General features: G+C 38.7%; 1 protein-coding gene across 3 annotated transcripts in view; it reads right to left on the bottom strand.

Annotated features, from left to right (window-relative positions):
- Positions 1–5,492: 5,492 nt before the first annotated feature.
- LOC143279819 (uncharacterized) overlaps positions 5,493–13,881 on the bottom strand; it is a 31,208-nt gene continuing 22,819 nt past the window's right edge. For 2 of the 3 annotated variants that reach the window (XM_076584016.1, XM_076584018.1), the window contains 8 exons: positions 13,609–13,715; positions 12,417–12,472; positions 11,967–12,040; positions 11,185–11,322; positions 10,360–10,460; positions 8,952–9,009; positions 8,306–8,336; positions 5,493–6,593 (listed from right to left, as the gene is read on the bottom strand). In XM_076584016.1, the coding sequence (XP_076440131.1) occupies positions 6,527–6,593; positions 8,306–8,336; positions 8,952–9,009; positions 10,360–10,460; positions 11,185–11,322; positions 11,967–12,040; positions 12,417–12,472; positions 13,609–13,715 (632 nt within the window). In that variant the 3' untranslated portion in view covers positions 5,493–6,526. The remainder of the gene's footprint in view (positions 6,594–8,305; positions 8,337–8,951; positions 9,010–10,359; positions 10,461–11,184; positions 11,323–11,966; positions 12,041–12,416; positions 12,473–13,608; positions 13,716–13,881) is intronic. The other variant, XM_076584017.1, reaches the window with a different exon arrangement.

Below are 13,881 nucleotides of genomic sequence, written 5' to 3'. Positions count from 1 at the left end.
TCAGAGTTTAACATGATTCTACTGATCAGAGAGAAAGTAATAGTTACAGTACACTGTGACTTTGATACAACTGAATTCATGAGATGGGGACCCAGGTATGTATTTCTGAAATTTGTAAATTTCATAGATTACTTATTGCATGGTGCATGCTGTGATTTATTCATGGCATACATATTTTAAATATTTCTACTTTACCCATGGCATGATTGAACCTGATCTACATTTTAATGATGAAACATTCCATTTGAAATCTAGACAAGTGTCTCAGTTTTTAGTATTGGCTTTGAGATCATTCTTGTACCAAGAATAATGCAATTAATGTCACAGTGAATCCATCCTGAATCCTGAATTGTCCACAAACTGTCTTGACACCTTCTCCATGATGACCATTAGATCTCTTGTTGTTTTTTTAAACTCCTTTAGGTTAAATGAATATCAATATTATGGCACTAATCAGAACATCTGACATTGGTCAATGTGTACTGGAAGGTTTTGACTTGACAGGGTTCACCTGCCAGTTATTATCTGAAGGGAGTGATGAACAGGCTACAAGTTGGTCACACTGGGCTTGACCCTAGCAGCACCTGAGTTTGACTGGCAACATACTGGTGTTTCTGAATTTCATTTCTGGTTTTTAAATGAAGGTGTTATATTTCTGTTTTCCAAAATGTTTTTTTTAAATTCTACAATTTTTCTGTGTTTAAATTTCACATGCTGCAACATCATGATTGTGTCTGAATGCTCATTCTCTCTCATGTCACCATGTAAGTTCAGTAACACACACACACACACACACACAATTACTTCTAGTTGCTGATCTGCAGTAACATTTCCTGTTGATATGGGCATGATTCTACTGACCTAGATGTAAACTTTGCAATGAGTGGAACCACAGACTTATTGATTTATTTTCTCAACACTGGTTACATGGGTGACAAATGAGCAGCCAAATATTCTGTCATTCCACTAATTCAGTTGATCAGATGTAAACTAATCCACTATTTTTTGTTTCCATGACATGTGATCAGTGTATCTATGAATCAGGTGCTGCTGAGGAGATGGGTATTTTTTATGAAAATGTTTGAAAAATTTATGCAATATTTTACCTGCAGTGAAATATCATTTTAGACTTAAGTCTTAGCAACAATATTGCACTTATTTGAATGGAAGTCATGTTCCACATGTTTTATTAACTTTTAGACATGATGTGTCAAATGTGTACAGTTACTAAATTATCTTTTTCTGACTGCATTTAAGTACTTGGAGACTTTGACACATTTTCCTGATCTTCAGATGTTATTATTTTATTTTTTAATTAGCTACTTATTTGTTTGTTGATATTGTTATTTGTACATACTTTTATCAACTGTTTTTTTCTCTCTTGTTTCTGCGTGTGGGTTTATTTAAGGTTCATGCTGATGTCGGTTTATCTGCTTACCTGTATTTTTTGTTCCTGTTTGGTTGGTTGGTTGTTGTCACGGTATTACATTATCAGATGTGAAACTTTGGATGTGGTGATGAGATGTCCAAATAAATGAAATGGAAGAAACAATGAATACTTTGGTAGTGGTGATGAGGTGTTCAAATAAATGTAATGGAAGAAACAGTGAATACTTTGGTAGTGGTGATGAGGTGTTCAAATAAATGAAAACGTATAAACAATGAATATTTTGGTAGTTGTGATGAGATGTTCAAATAAATGAAATGGAAGAAACAATGAATACTTTGGTAGTGGTGATGAGATGTCCAAATAAATGAAATGGAAGAAACAATGAATACTTTGGTAGTGGTGATGAGATGTTCAAATAAATGAAATGGAAGAAACAATGAATACTTTGGTAGTGGTGATGAGATGTTCAAATAAATGAAATGGAAGAAACAATGAATACTTTGGTAGTGGTGATGAGGTGTTCAAATAAATGAAATGGAAGAAACAATGAATACTTTGGTAGTGGTGATGAGATGTTCAAATAAATGAAATGGATTAAACAATGAATACTTTGGTAGTGGTGATGAGATGTTCAAATAAATGAAATGGAAGAAACAATGAATACTTTGGTAGTGGTGATGAGATGTTCAAATAAATGAAATGGAAGAAACAATGAATACTTTGGTAGTGGTGATGAGGTGTTCAAATAAATGAAATGGAAGAAACAATGAATACTTTGGTAGTGGTGATGAGATGTTCAAATAAATGAAATGGATTAAACAATGAATACTTTGGTAGTGGTGATGAGATGTTCAAATAAATGAAATGGAAGAAACAATGAATACTTTGGTAGTGGTGATGAGATGTTCAAATAAATGAAATGGAAGAAACAATGAATACTTTGGTAGTGGTGATGAGGTGTTCAAATAAATGAAATGGAAGAAACAATGAATACTTTGGTAGTGGTGATGAGATGTTCAAATAAATGAAATGGATTAAACAATGAATACTTTGGTAGTGGTGATGAGATGTTCAAATAAATGAAATGGAAGAAACAATGAATACTTTGGTAGTGGTGATGAGATGTTCAAATAAATGAAATGGAAGAAACAATGAATACCTTAGTGTGCTGAACTGCCTTCCTGTGGAATGCTGTTTCTCATATTATTATCCTTTCTTGGGTTCTCTTCTTGTAGTATGTCTTCTCTGGACCATTATTCAGTGACTTTTTGGGCTGTCTTCCTTCAGTGGACTTAGGAACATTTTAAGATGCTTATTTAATTTCTTACAGAATGTCTCCTATGAACAATTTCTGGTGCCTTCTTTGGGTTGTCTTCATACAGAACATCTTCTCTGTAACAGTATACAATGCTTCGTTTTGGTTGTCTTCATACAGAACATCATCTCTGTAGCAGTATACAATATTTCGTTTTGATTGTCTTCATACAGAACATCTCTGTAACGGTATACAATGCTTTGTTTTGGTTGTCTTTATACAGAACATCTCTGTAACAGTATACAATGCTTCGTTTTGGTTGTCTTCATACAGAACATCTTCTCTGTAACAGTATACAATGCTTCGTTTTGGTTGTCTTCATACAGAACATCATCTCTGTAGCAGTATACAATATTTCGTTTTGATTGTCTTCATACAGAACATCTCTGTAACGGTATACAATGCTTTGTTTTGGTTGTCTTTATACAGAACATCTCTGTAACAGTATACAATGCTTCGTTTTGGTTGTCTTCATACAGAACATCTCTGTAATGGTATACAATGCTTTGTTTTGGTTGTCTTCATACAGAACATCTCTGTAACGGTATACAATGCTTTGTTTTGGTTGTCTTCATACAGAACATCTCTGTAACAGTATACAATGCTTCGTTTTGATTGTCTTCATACAGAACATCTTCTCTGTAACAGTATACAATGCTTCGTTTTGGTTGTCTTCATACAGAACATCTCTGTAACAGTATACAATGCTTCGTTTTGGTTGTCTTCATACAGAACATCTTCTCTGTAGCAGTATACAATGCTTTTGTTTTGGTTTGTCTTCTTCAAGAACCGTTTCTGTAGATGCCTTATCCATAATTTGTTTCTGTCATACCTAGGTATGCTTTCTGCTAATGGATTCTTCCGTGATGTTTCTTCTTCAATTTCATCAAGGACAACTTCTTCATAGATGCTCTCAGGATTTTTTTCCAGTGATGTTTTCTTATTGACAACTCTCTGTAATGAGCACTTGCTTTTATCATGGGTGGTCTTTGTTGGGATACCTTCACAAGAGATTTTTTTCTTTGACATTATTTCTTGCATGCCTTCTAGTATGCCTTCTTGTATTGAATGCCTTCCTTTTAGGAGTTTTGGAGATGATTTGTGCTGGGATTCTCCTCGTGACACACTATCTGCAACCTGTGATGGCTTTGCTGCAATATCTTCTTTTTGGATGATTTTTCCTGAGATGGCTTACAGGCTGCTGAGTCTGGAATGGCTACTTTCAGTGTTTTCTTTGGTACCATCTTTTGGATACCATCTTTGAAGAGGCTTTTTTGAGACACTTTTTCTTGATTTTCCTTCTGCTGAGATGCTTTCTTTTGAAGCATCTTCTGGGATGTCTTCTACGGGGATGCCTTCTTCCATGACATCTTGCAGTTCATCTTCACGGATGGTTACCTTGGCTTCACTTTGTCCTGAGATGACCTCTTTGGGTGACTTCCTCTGGTTTGTTTCTGGAATGCCCTGTCTGGGATGACACTCTGTTTTAGGACAATCCTTCAGAGACATATTTGGCAAGCACATCTTGAAATTTAATCTCTGTTAGAATGACATTAATCACTTCTATCTCAGAAAGAAGGCCACCATTTTAAATTTGATAATACCATTTCATTCTTATCAAATTTGCACACTGAACACAGAAAAGGCAGTCTTTTACTCATTTATACGCATATGGCCCCTGCACCCCCCTCCATCCCCACATCCCCCACCCCACCACCACACATGGAGGCACACACACAAGCACACTCTCCACCAAAGACAAGTCAATCCATACACAAATTTGTATGCATGGATGCACACACACACACACACATACTTATTGTCCAAGATTGTTTTATACTACTTTTAGCAGTACAGAACCTGTGTTGATCAACAGCACAGTAGAGGCAAAGACATAACTCATGGATGCTAGTTTTTCATTTTATGTTTAAATATTGGTCTTACTCATTGGGTTTTACACTTTCAGCGCAGGTGAGCATGTCTTACATGGAAAGGCGTTATATAAGTTGGATTATTATTTCTAGTATTAATATTAAAATGCACAATGCACCACATTTGTTTGAAAATGAATGCTGTCATAAAGAGAGAAAGTCTGTTTGTATAAGGAGCACCTTACAGGCAGATTAAGTGTGTGGCCTGTATGGGTGCATGCATGTTTATGAGTGCAAGAATGCTTTTTTTTTTTTTTAAACAACAGATTGTAATTTTCAGATAAGAACCACGTAATGGATGAAACTCGTGACCCATACTTAAACAGTCCAACATGTCATCTCTATTGGAACAACCATATCAAGTGTGCACAGGTGAAAAGCATGAAGAAAACAAAGATATTTTGTTTTTTTCCTTGTTCTTAATGTTTATTAATGTTTAACATATTACACAGGTGTAATCATTTCATCTGTCATTCACTGGGCATACCAACAATGATTGGACTTAATCAGTAAACAGAATATACATTCACTGGTACTATTTGTGGGATATTTTTAAGCAAATAAAGGCTAAACTTAATTTTTGAAAACAGCATGCTAAGACCCTATTAAAGTTATCGATGATAATAAAAGGGGAAGGCTCAAGATTATGTCTGTACACACACTCTTTCACATGCACACACACACACACACACACATGCACACATGCACACCCCCACCCCCACATACACAATGGGACAGGAAACCAAGGATGTGTACATTTGAGAGGCTTGCATTGATATAAAACATGAAAAAAGCCACCACAGTCATCAATGAATCACATTTCTCAATTTATAAGAGTGAAAAGATTGCACACACACACACACACACACACACACAGTTACACACTTGCTTTCCCATCACACACCTTCACGTATAACACAAACAATTATCTGCACAGATTTGCATGAGCACACATGCGTCAATCCATTCAACACATACACCATGATAGAGAAAAAAGAAACATACACATTCAAGACGCATGTATTTTGATATAAAAGATGTATGACGTTATCACAGTCAACAATAAATTGCAAGTTTTCCATTCTGTTTGATAAATAATATTACACACACACAAATGCTTGGTTATGTGCAGAGTATGCTCAGGTTCACATGAATATTTGCAGGCACATGCTGTGTCCAATGAAAGTGTTGTTTTACAGTCTTACAAAAAGTGTGTGTGTCTATGCATGTACACACACTGCATGTGTTTTTGTGTGCCTCCTGTGAGCATGCATGCATGGAAATATTCCTGTCTATCTGCTCATCTCTGAATCAATATTTACCTCGCTATACTGAACAGTCAAACATATATTCATTGTAAATGGTCTGAAAGCACAGTCTTCTGATCTTGAAAAATGCACTGAAAACTTTGACAATTTGCAATGATTGAGAAGACGCTAACAAAACCGCAAATGTACTGGGTCCGATTGCACGGGGCAGTCATTTTGAACATTATAGTTAACTAGTGCGCATGTGTGTGTGCAAGTGCACATGCATTAGCATGTTTGGGTGCATGTTTTTTTAAATTAAAATGCAGGCCTATATTTGTAAAATAATTTTGTTTTTACAATCACAAATGGAAAGTATTTCCTTTTTATGTGAAAACATGATTAGTTCTGATTTTGCACAAAACACACAAAAAAGTATTATTTGCACTATTTAAACTGTCAGATTTGAATCTCTCAAAGTGGTGGAATCACACACACACACACACACACCCAAATCGGCGATTAATCTTCTACAAAAATTCCACCTTGTTCTTGTGAGTTTGGGCACCATTACTCCATCTCTTGATGACGTGTATACCATGATGTCAGGTTATTGATGATGCAGGTGTCAGGCTGCAAGATGTCAAACCATATCTATGTCACTGGGCTGGATCCAAGTATCGTCTGCCAGTGTTTCTGAAGATTTTGGTCTGCAAGGGAGCAAGGAATTTACTATTGCAGTCAAATGAATTGAGTGGATGAACGCACTGTAAAACATCTCTTTACATTAAGCTTTTTTATCTCCGTTTTTTTTCTTTCTTTTTTTTAATGTTTGTCTATTTATTAGTCTACTGTAATATATTCAAGAATGAATTTTTTACAATGAGAAAAATTGACGCACAGTGATGGTTCTGATAATGAACCGTGGCACAATATTGTATTTACTGCACATTAATTACGCCCCTGGGCATGTATGGCAGCAACGAAGAACTGCCACTATCGTCTGTTTTGAGCTGGTCTCTGAATAGTACCTAAGGTGTGCTTCAGGGTCTAGAGTTCTCCTTTCACTGTTCTGCACCATGTGTTCTTTGGGCTTCCTCTCTTGCATTTACCGTATGATGTCCAGTGAAGGGCTGCTGTGCGGGTGATGTTATCTTGTTCTCTTTGCATGATGTGTCCATTCCATTTCCACCGCCTTTTCGTGATGATGATCTCCATGTTCTTGTGATTGCACTGGGCGAATAGTTAGCTGGAGATGATATTAGCTAGGTCAGAAGATTTGCAGGATTCTCCAGGTTTTCGTGTGGAAGGATGACAACTTCGTTAGATCACTCTGTCATTCTCCAGCATTCTGAGCCATAAAGCAGTGTGGAAGGTACAGAAGTACATTTTCATCTTAGTGTCAGTACTGTACTGGTGGATCTCCACATGTTGGTCATTATTCTGAAGGTGATTCTGGCCTTGCTGAGAAGGCTCTTGATGTCGTTCCATGCTCCCCCATAGTGTCTGACAATGCTGCCCAAGTATACAGGTTCTTCAGTTGTGAGAAGGTTCGTTCCGTTTTCTTGGATTGGTGATGGCGAGTTTGAAATGTTCAATGCCATCAACTATGTTTTCTTCAGACCTATTTGATGTGTAAAGTTGCTGAGACAGTTTTTCTTCTCTTTCATACGTGTGATGATGAGTGAGGGAGACCAGTGTCATGTTGTCTGCAAAGTTAAGATCTTCCAGTGTTTAGAGGACAGTCCACCTGATACCTCTGGGTTGGTCTTCGGTTGGTCTTTGCATCACCCAGTCTATGGCCATGTGAAGTTGCAGTGAAGACATTGTGCATCTTCGCACACACTCTTGTCTTCACCTGGAATTGTGTTTGCTTCCTGCTTTGCTTGTGAACTTGGTGTAAAAGCTCTTGATGAGAAGGACGGTTTGCTGTGGAATCTTTTAAGCATGAAGCATACACCATAGGCTTTCCCTGTGGACGCTGTCAAAGACGTTCTCAAATCTATAAAGTTGATATGGAGTTGTTTCTTCCACTTTGTATGCTGCTCAATGATTGTATGCAGGGTAAATATCTGGTCAGCTCAACCTCTACCTTTCTGGAAACCTGCTTCCTTATTCCAGCCTTAATTCGTTTCTTGGTTCCTTAGCTGGTTGTCTAACATATATTTTACAGTGTATTAGTCTTGTTACTACCATTTCATCATCATCATTGTCATCATCAGTATCATTCATCATTATAAGCCTTTATCATCATTACAAATCCTTATATAGCCTTAATCTGATTAACTTGTCATCACACAGTATTTGAATAATAAAACAAAGAAAAAGTGTGTAATACACAAAAGTTAACAAAGTCATGAAGTATTATATTCAACCAAAATATCTCTTTTAATATACAAAGATCTATTCTGACAAAACTAACCTCAGATTGCGAAGATGTAGTTTGTCCCGACCTGGAAATACACACACACACACACACACAATGCACAACAAATGAAACCAAGTAAAACCTTACATACAACATCAACACACTGTCAGACAGTACAAAAGAAACAATCTGACAGTCATCCCCCAATATATAAATTTTACAAAACCACCACCAAAAAAGGAAACATATCAGCCACCAATAAATACCATTACCATTTCAACAATAATAACTGTTAAAGAAGATAAAATCATAACAACTTAAAAGGACATATGAACTATCTAAAGATTCTCACACACTGATAAACGGGTGTTCGCAGACTCTCACACACACAAACACACGTATACACACACCCACACACCCAGCTGCTCAGTCATTGTCTTGCACTTAAATTATGCCAGATCAAAATACGGACTGGAAAGAACACATGTACACAGTCCTACCCACCACCCTACCAAAACACACACGCACGTGCACACACACGCACACACACACACACGCACGCTCTCACACCCATAAACACACGCAGACACACAGGGAGACATACTGGCAGTCAGAGACAGACACAGAGCTTCATATTTTTCAGCAAGCAGTAATGGAATATGTAGAAAAATAGTGAATTCATGATGGCTATTCAACTTACTTTTGGAATTCTTTTCCGGTTTGCTGGCTTCAGCTCTGTTCTTTTGATCCCATTTCTTCTGTTGGAAATCAACAAATATTGTGTGAATTTTTCTGGGACTTCAAGGCAACATCTATGCATGTGTAACAGAGTGCAAACACACAAGTATGCGGACACACACACACACATACACACAGAAAAATGGCATGACATATGATGGTTATTGTCATGAGCTTTGACAGCCATTTTGACATAGGTACCACACATAAAGCTGGCGATATCAAATGACGCGTGTGGCATATGGCATTGCACATACTGGTTATCGTGACAACTGTATGACACTTGTTAATAGATGTCACAGCCTTCATACAGACAGTACGTGTGACCAACAAGTGGATGAGAAATAAAGAGAAGGGGAAGCTGAGTGAGAGTGAGAGAGAGAGAGAGTTGAGAGAATCACGGAAACATAATATGAAAACAGGCAAACAGGTTTACATAAAAAAGAACTGTTAGCATCACATGCAGAGGGGTTATTCTGAGGTTATATTTCTGACCAAAAATGTTTTAATTTATGGGAATGTACACATCACTTGGATATGACACAGGAAGAAAAAGAGGACATACACACCAGGGATAAACTAACGAAGACAGACAGACAGACGGACAAACACCAAGAGTGTAATGGAAGCAGACGGACAAGTAAGAGGACAGAACACAAAAATAAAGCCACATTAATTACACCACAGAAGCTGGAGAATTGCCTAAAATGCCATGTAACAGAACAAGGTACCACAGACACTTACAAATAAAAGGGGAGAAACAGACAGGCAGACATACAGAGTGACAGATATAACTCCAGGCAGACATAAAGAGTGATATATATAATTCATGGCGAGGCTGAGGGTAAGGAGGGCAAAACGGATTATGACTGGATCAAAACCACAAACACACCCACGTGAACACCATCACCAATCATCAAGACAACAAGAACTGACCAACTGAAGCCAACCTAACATGACAAATTGTGTTGTATTACTTTTATCACAACATATTTCTTTGTCTGAAATTCGGGCTCCTCTCCCCGGGGAAATCAAGGCAATGAAAGTGCCTTGCCACATTGGAGGCATTTTACTACAAAAGTAGATTTCTTCTTTTGATGTTTGTGAGTGACTTATCTCTTGTTACTGTGGATTCTTTTCTGTACTCAAAGTGCGTGCTGCACACGAGACCTTAGTTTATCGTCTCATCCAAAAGACTAGCACACAGAAAACCACTGAAGGTCTAGAAGAGATGTATGTATATCGCGCGTGTGTGTGTGCGTGCGCACGCATAAAAATCAAGGTCCGTATGACTCAAACTGGTCAGCACGCGCCTTCTAGTCAGTCACATTAAAAAGGTTCCCAATCCAAACAACGTGCAGTGTGCTCACCGTGTTTTCCAGTGGAGTGGGGGGGGGATGGTCCAGCCACCCAGGCCGGCTGACGGCACGTCGAGGTTCCTCCTCCTGTCTCTTTGGTTTCTCTGCCGGCCCTGAAAAAGACCACATAAAATGAGCAAGCATTACCAATGAACTGGTGTTACCAACACCATCAACACACCAGCGAAAACCAAGAATAATTCTGGTTTTTAGTCGAGCTGGCTGCAAGTGCACTGTCAGAACACAACAACCACAATTTATGATTTAAGGTTTAAATACTGGCTTTTTTTTTTAATTACGAGAGCGATAGATAGTCCAGTTCAGTTTCTACAATGGGGGGCCTTTCTACGCTCGGATTGGCCCATTAGAAATGATTGAATTTGTTTGAGACAAAGCAGCACAGGTTGCATATTACCACCAAATGACATTGTGGACTCGTACATACAAATGACAATGTAGTACAGACTGCATATCATTACAAAAATGACTCTCTGGACTTGTAGATATAGGCCTACTTAGAAATGACAATGCAACATGGATAGCTTATTATTACTAAGTGATCCTTTGAGACTGTATATAGAAATATATACATCAATAAATCAATTTTCCACGTAAGTGTTCACTGATATGTTAAAAAAAACAACAACAAAAAACAACAGAAAGACCTTATCGGTCTGAATAACAATGAACACCGTAAACTACCAAACATACCGGACAGCTAACTCACACAAAGGTTGAGCAATATCTACGTTTTCCTTGCGATGTGTGACTTTAAAACTGACACTGTGAAATAAAGGTCAACAACGAAACCCCTTGTTTGCTGTTTGAACAACTCACGATCAGTCTGGCTGCCCATGTCCGGCACACTGGCTCCCTGCTGGTACCGCAGCAAGGCCTCTTGCTGCTCCTCCAGTCGCCGGTTGGTCAGGGGCACATCCGGGTAGATTCTTCGGAACTCATCCCTCTTCCCAAAGTCTGTTCGAGAAAAAGACACAGCAGTGATGGGATGTTGAGTAACTCAGAGCAGTGACGAGCCAGGGATTGCTGGCTTCCCGCCTTCAGGCAAAATGAACACTTGATTCACATTTTCAAAAACTTAGGTTCTGAATGCCAGTGAAAGATGAGTGCAGTCAGTCATAGTTTCAAATCCAGACAGTATCTAAGACACGAACCCTATACAATTGCTGTTTCAATATTATTGATGAGCACTGATCTTTTTTCATGAGAGTAACACTTTATTTACTAATAGTCCTGACTGACAAGTGAAAACGTATATAAAAAAGAACACTTATCTTTCTGTGGCAAGAGATTCTCTCTTACTCTTTAAATGTATAAAGACAATTATAATTATTTTTAAAAGGTGTCAGATAATTTAATAATTGTGTGTTTAAGGATAGCGTCTATAAAACATTGGCCTGAATCACCTAGTCTTTCAAATATGAGCCCAATGACAAGGAATCAACAGTTGTAAAATAGAAACAAACAAACAAACTCCATAACCATGTTTGCACAATTCATCATCATATATGTCACACAATAATGTAGAGAGAGAGAGAGAGAGAGGAGCAGTGAGGAAGGAGGAGAGATATGCAGGTACGGGGGGTCGATGGTTTGCCTACCTCTATGTTTAAGGTCGTTAAAATCACGAACATTGTCACGGTTGGCTGTGTCATCATCAGGAGGTGTGGGTGGTCTGGGAATACAAGTAGATAATGAATGACCGTGATGACGATGATGATCATATCACATAAGCACGTGCCACCCCACTGCCACCCCGCACGCGTGGACATGTACACATATAGATGTATACCACATTGGGTGTATTGCACACACCACCGATTCTATAACAAACAAACAAAAACACAATTGTTGAACAACACACACACTCTCTCTCTCTCTTTCTCTCTTATGAAGCAATGAAAGAAAGGTGTGCATGCGTGGGTGCATGTGTGTGTCAGTGAGAGAGAGAGAGAGAGAGTATATATACAGATACATATATATATATATGTGTGTATACACACACACACACACACACACAGAGAGACTGAGACACACACAAAGAGACTCACAAGTTGAGATGAAATCTTGGTTGTTTCCTCACAACTTGGATGTCCAAAACGTCCTTCTGTTGCAGAGAACAACAACCACCACATTCTATTAAGAATATTGATCGTATGCCTTAGTAATAAGGTAGTTATTCTGAATATGGGAGCATCTTACACATGCATATTTTGTGCATGCATGGACATACACATATGCGGACATGTTTAAATAGTAATACAAACGCATATGAATGGAACAGTGGCCTAGTAGTAATGGGGCCAACTAGGAATTGTGTGTCAACAGAAACGAGTCCCAGGTACGGACTGAGATTTGTACTTCCCCTCCAATGGATCTGATGTGGTGGACTGAGTGCTAGTCATTCGGATGAGACGATAAACTGCTGAGGTTCCATGTACAACATGCATTCTGAGCACGTGATAGAATCTACAGCAACAGAAGGGGTGTCACTGACTCTTCTTCTTCTTCTGCGTTCACTCGTATGCACACGAGTGGGCTTTTACGTGTATGACCGTTTTTACCCCGCCATGTAGGCAGCCATACTCCGTTTTCGGGGGTGTGCGTGCTGGGTATGTTCTTGTTTCCATAACCCACCGAACGCTGACATGGATTACAGGATCTTTAACGTGCGTATTTGATCTTCTGCTTGCACATACACACGAAGGGGGTTCAGGCACTAGCAGGTCTGCATGTTGACCTGGGAGATCGTAAAAATCTCCACCCTTTACCCACCAGGTGCCGTCACAGTGATTCGAACCCGGAACCCTCAGATTGACAGTCCAACGCTTTAACCACTCGGCTATTGCGCCTGTCAGGTGTCACTGACAAAACTCTAGAAAAATCAACTTTGATTACACAACACACAAACAAAACATCTGTATGAATTTCACACAAAGAATGTAGTCTGCATATTTCAACACAATACCTTCACAGCATTTGCATATTGTTTCACAGTTCAGATCCTTCATTTATAACACTGATAGTTCTTCTTCGTTCGTGGGCTGCAACTCCCTTGTTCACTCGTATGTACACGAGTGGGCTATTATGTGTATGACCATTTTTACCCCGCCGTGTAGGCAGCCATACTCCGTTTTCGGGGGGTGTATGCTGGGTATGAGCCGACAGTTCAATCCTTCATTTATAACACCAACACCTGACACATGAGACAGACAGTAACAAACGCCTCGAAGACAAACGTACGGTTTTGGGCTTGTCATCAGCTTTCAGCAGTTCTTCTATTCTCTTTCTTTCCTCCATCATACGTCGTCGGTACTCATCCGTGTCGTAATATGGCTTCGTATTAGGATCTGGCAAATTGACAACATAAAATCAACGTTTCTTTACACTGATATGATAATGATAATGATGTGAGTACTTACGTAGCGCATATTCTCGGTCAGAGACTAAGCTCTAAGCGCTTTGCAAACATGAAGTCATTAATTTTGTACAACAGGCTGCCAACCTGGCTAGAGC

Source organism: Babylonia areolata, chromosome 3 (genome assembly GCF_041734735.1).
Source record: "Babylonia areolata isolate BAREFJ2019XMU chromosome 3, ASM4173473v1, whole genome shotgun sequence".
In the NCBI taxonomy this organism is placed as follows: domain Eukaryota; kingdom Metazoa; phylum Mollusca; class Gastropoda; order Neogastropoda; family Buccinidae; genus Babylonia; species Babylonia areolata.
This window is presented reverse-complemented; position numbering and strand designations above follow the sequence as displayed.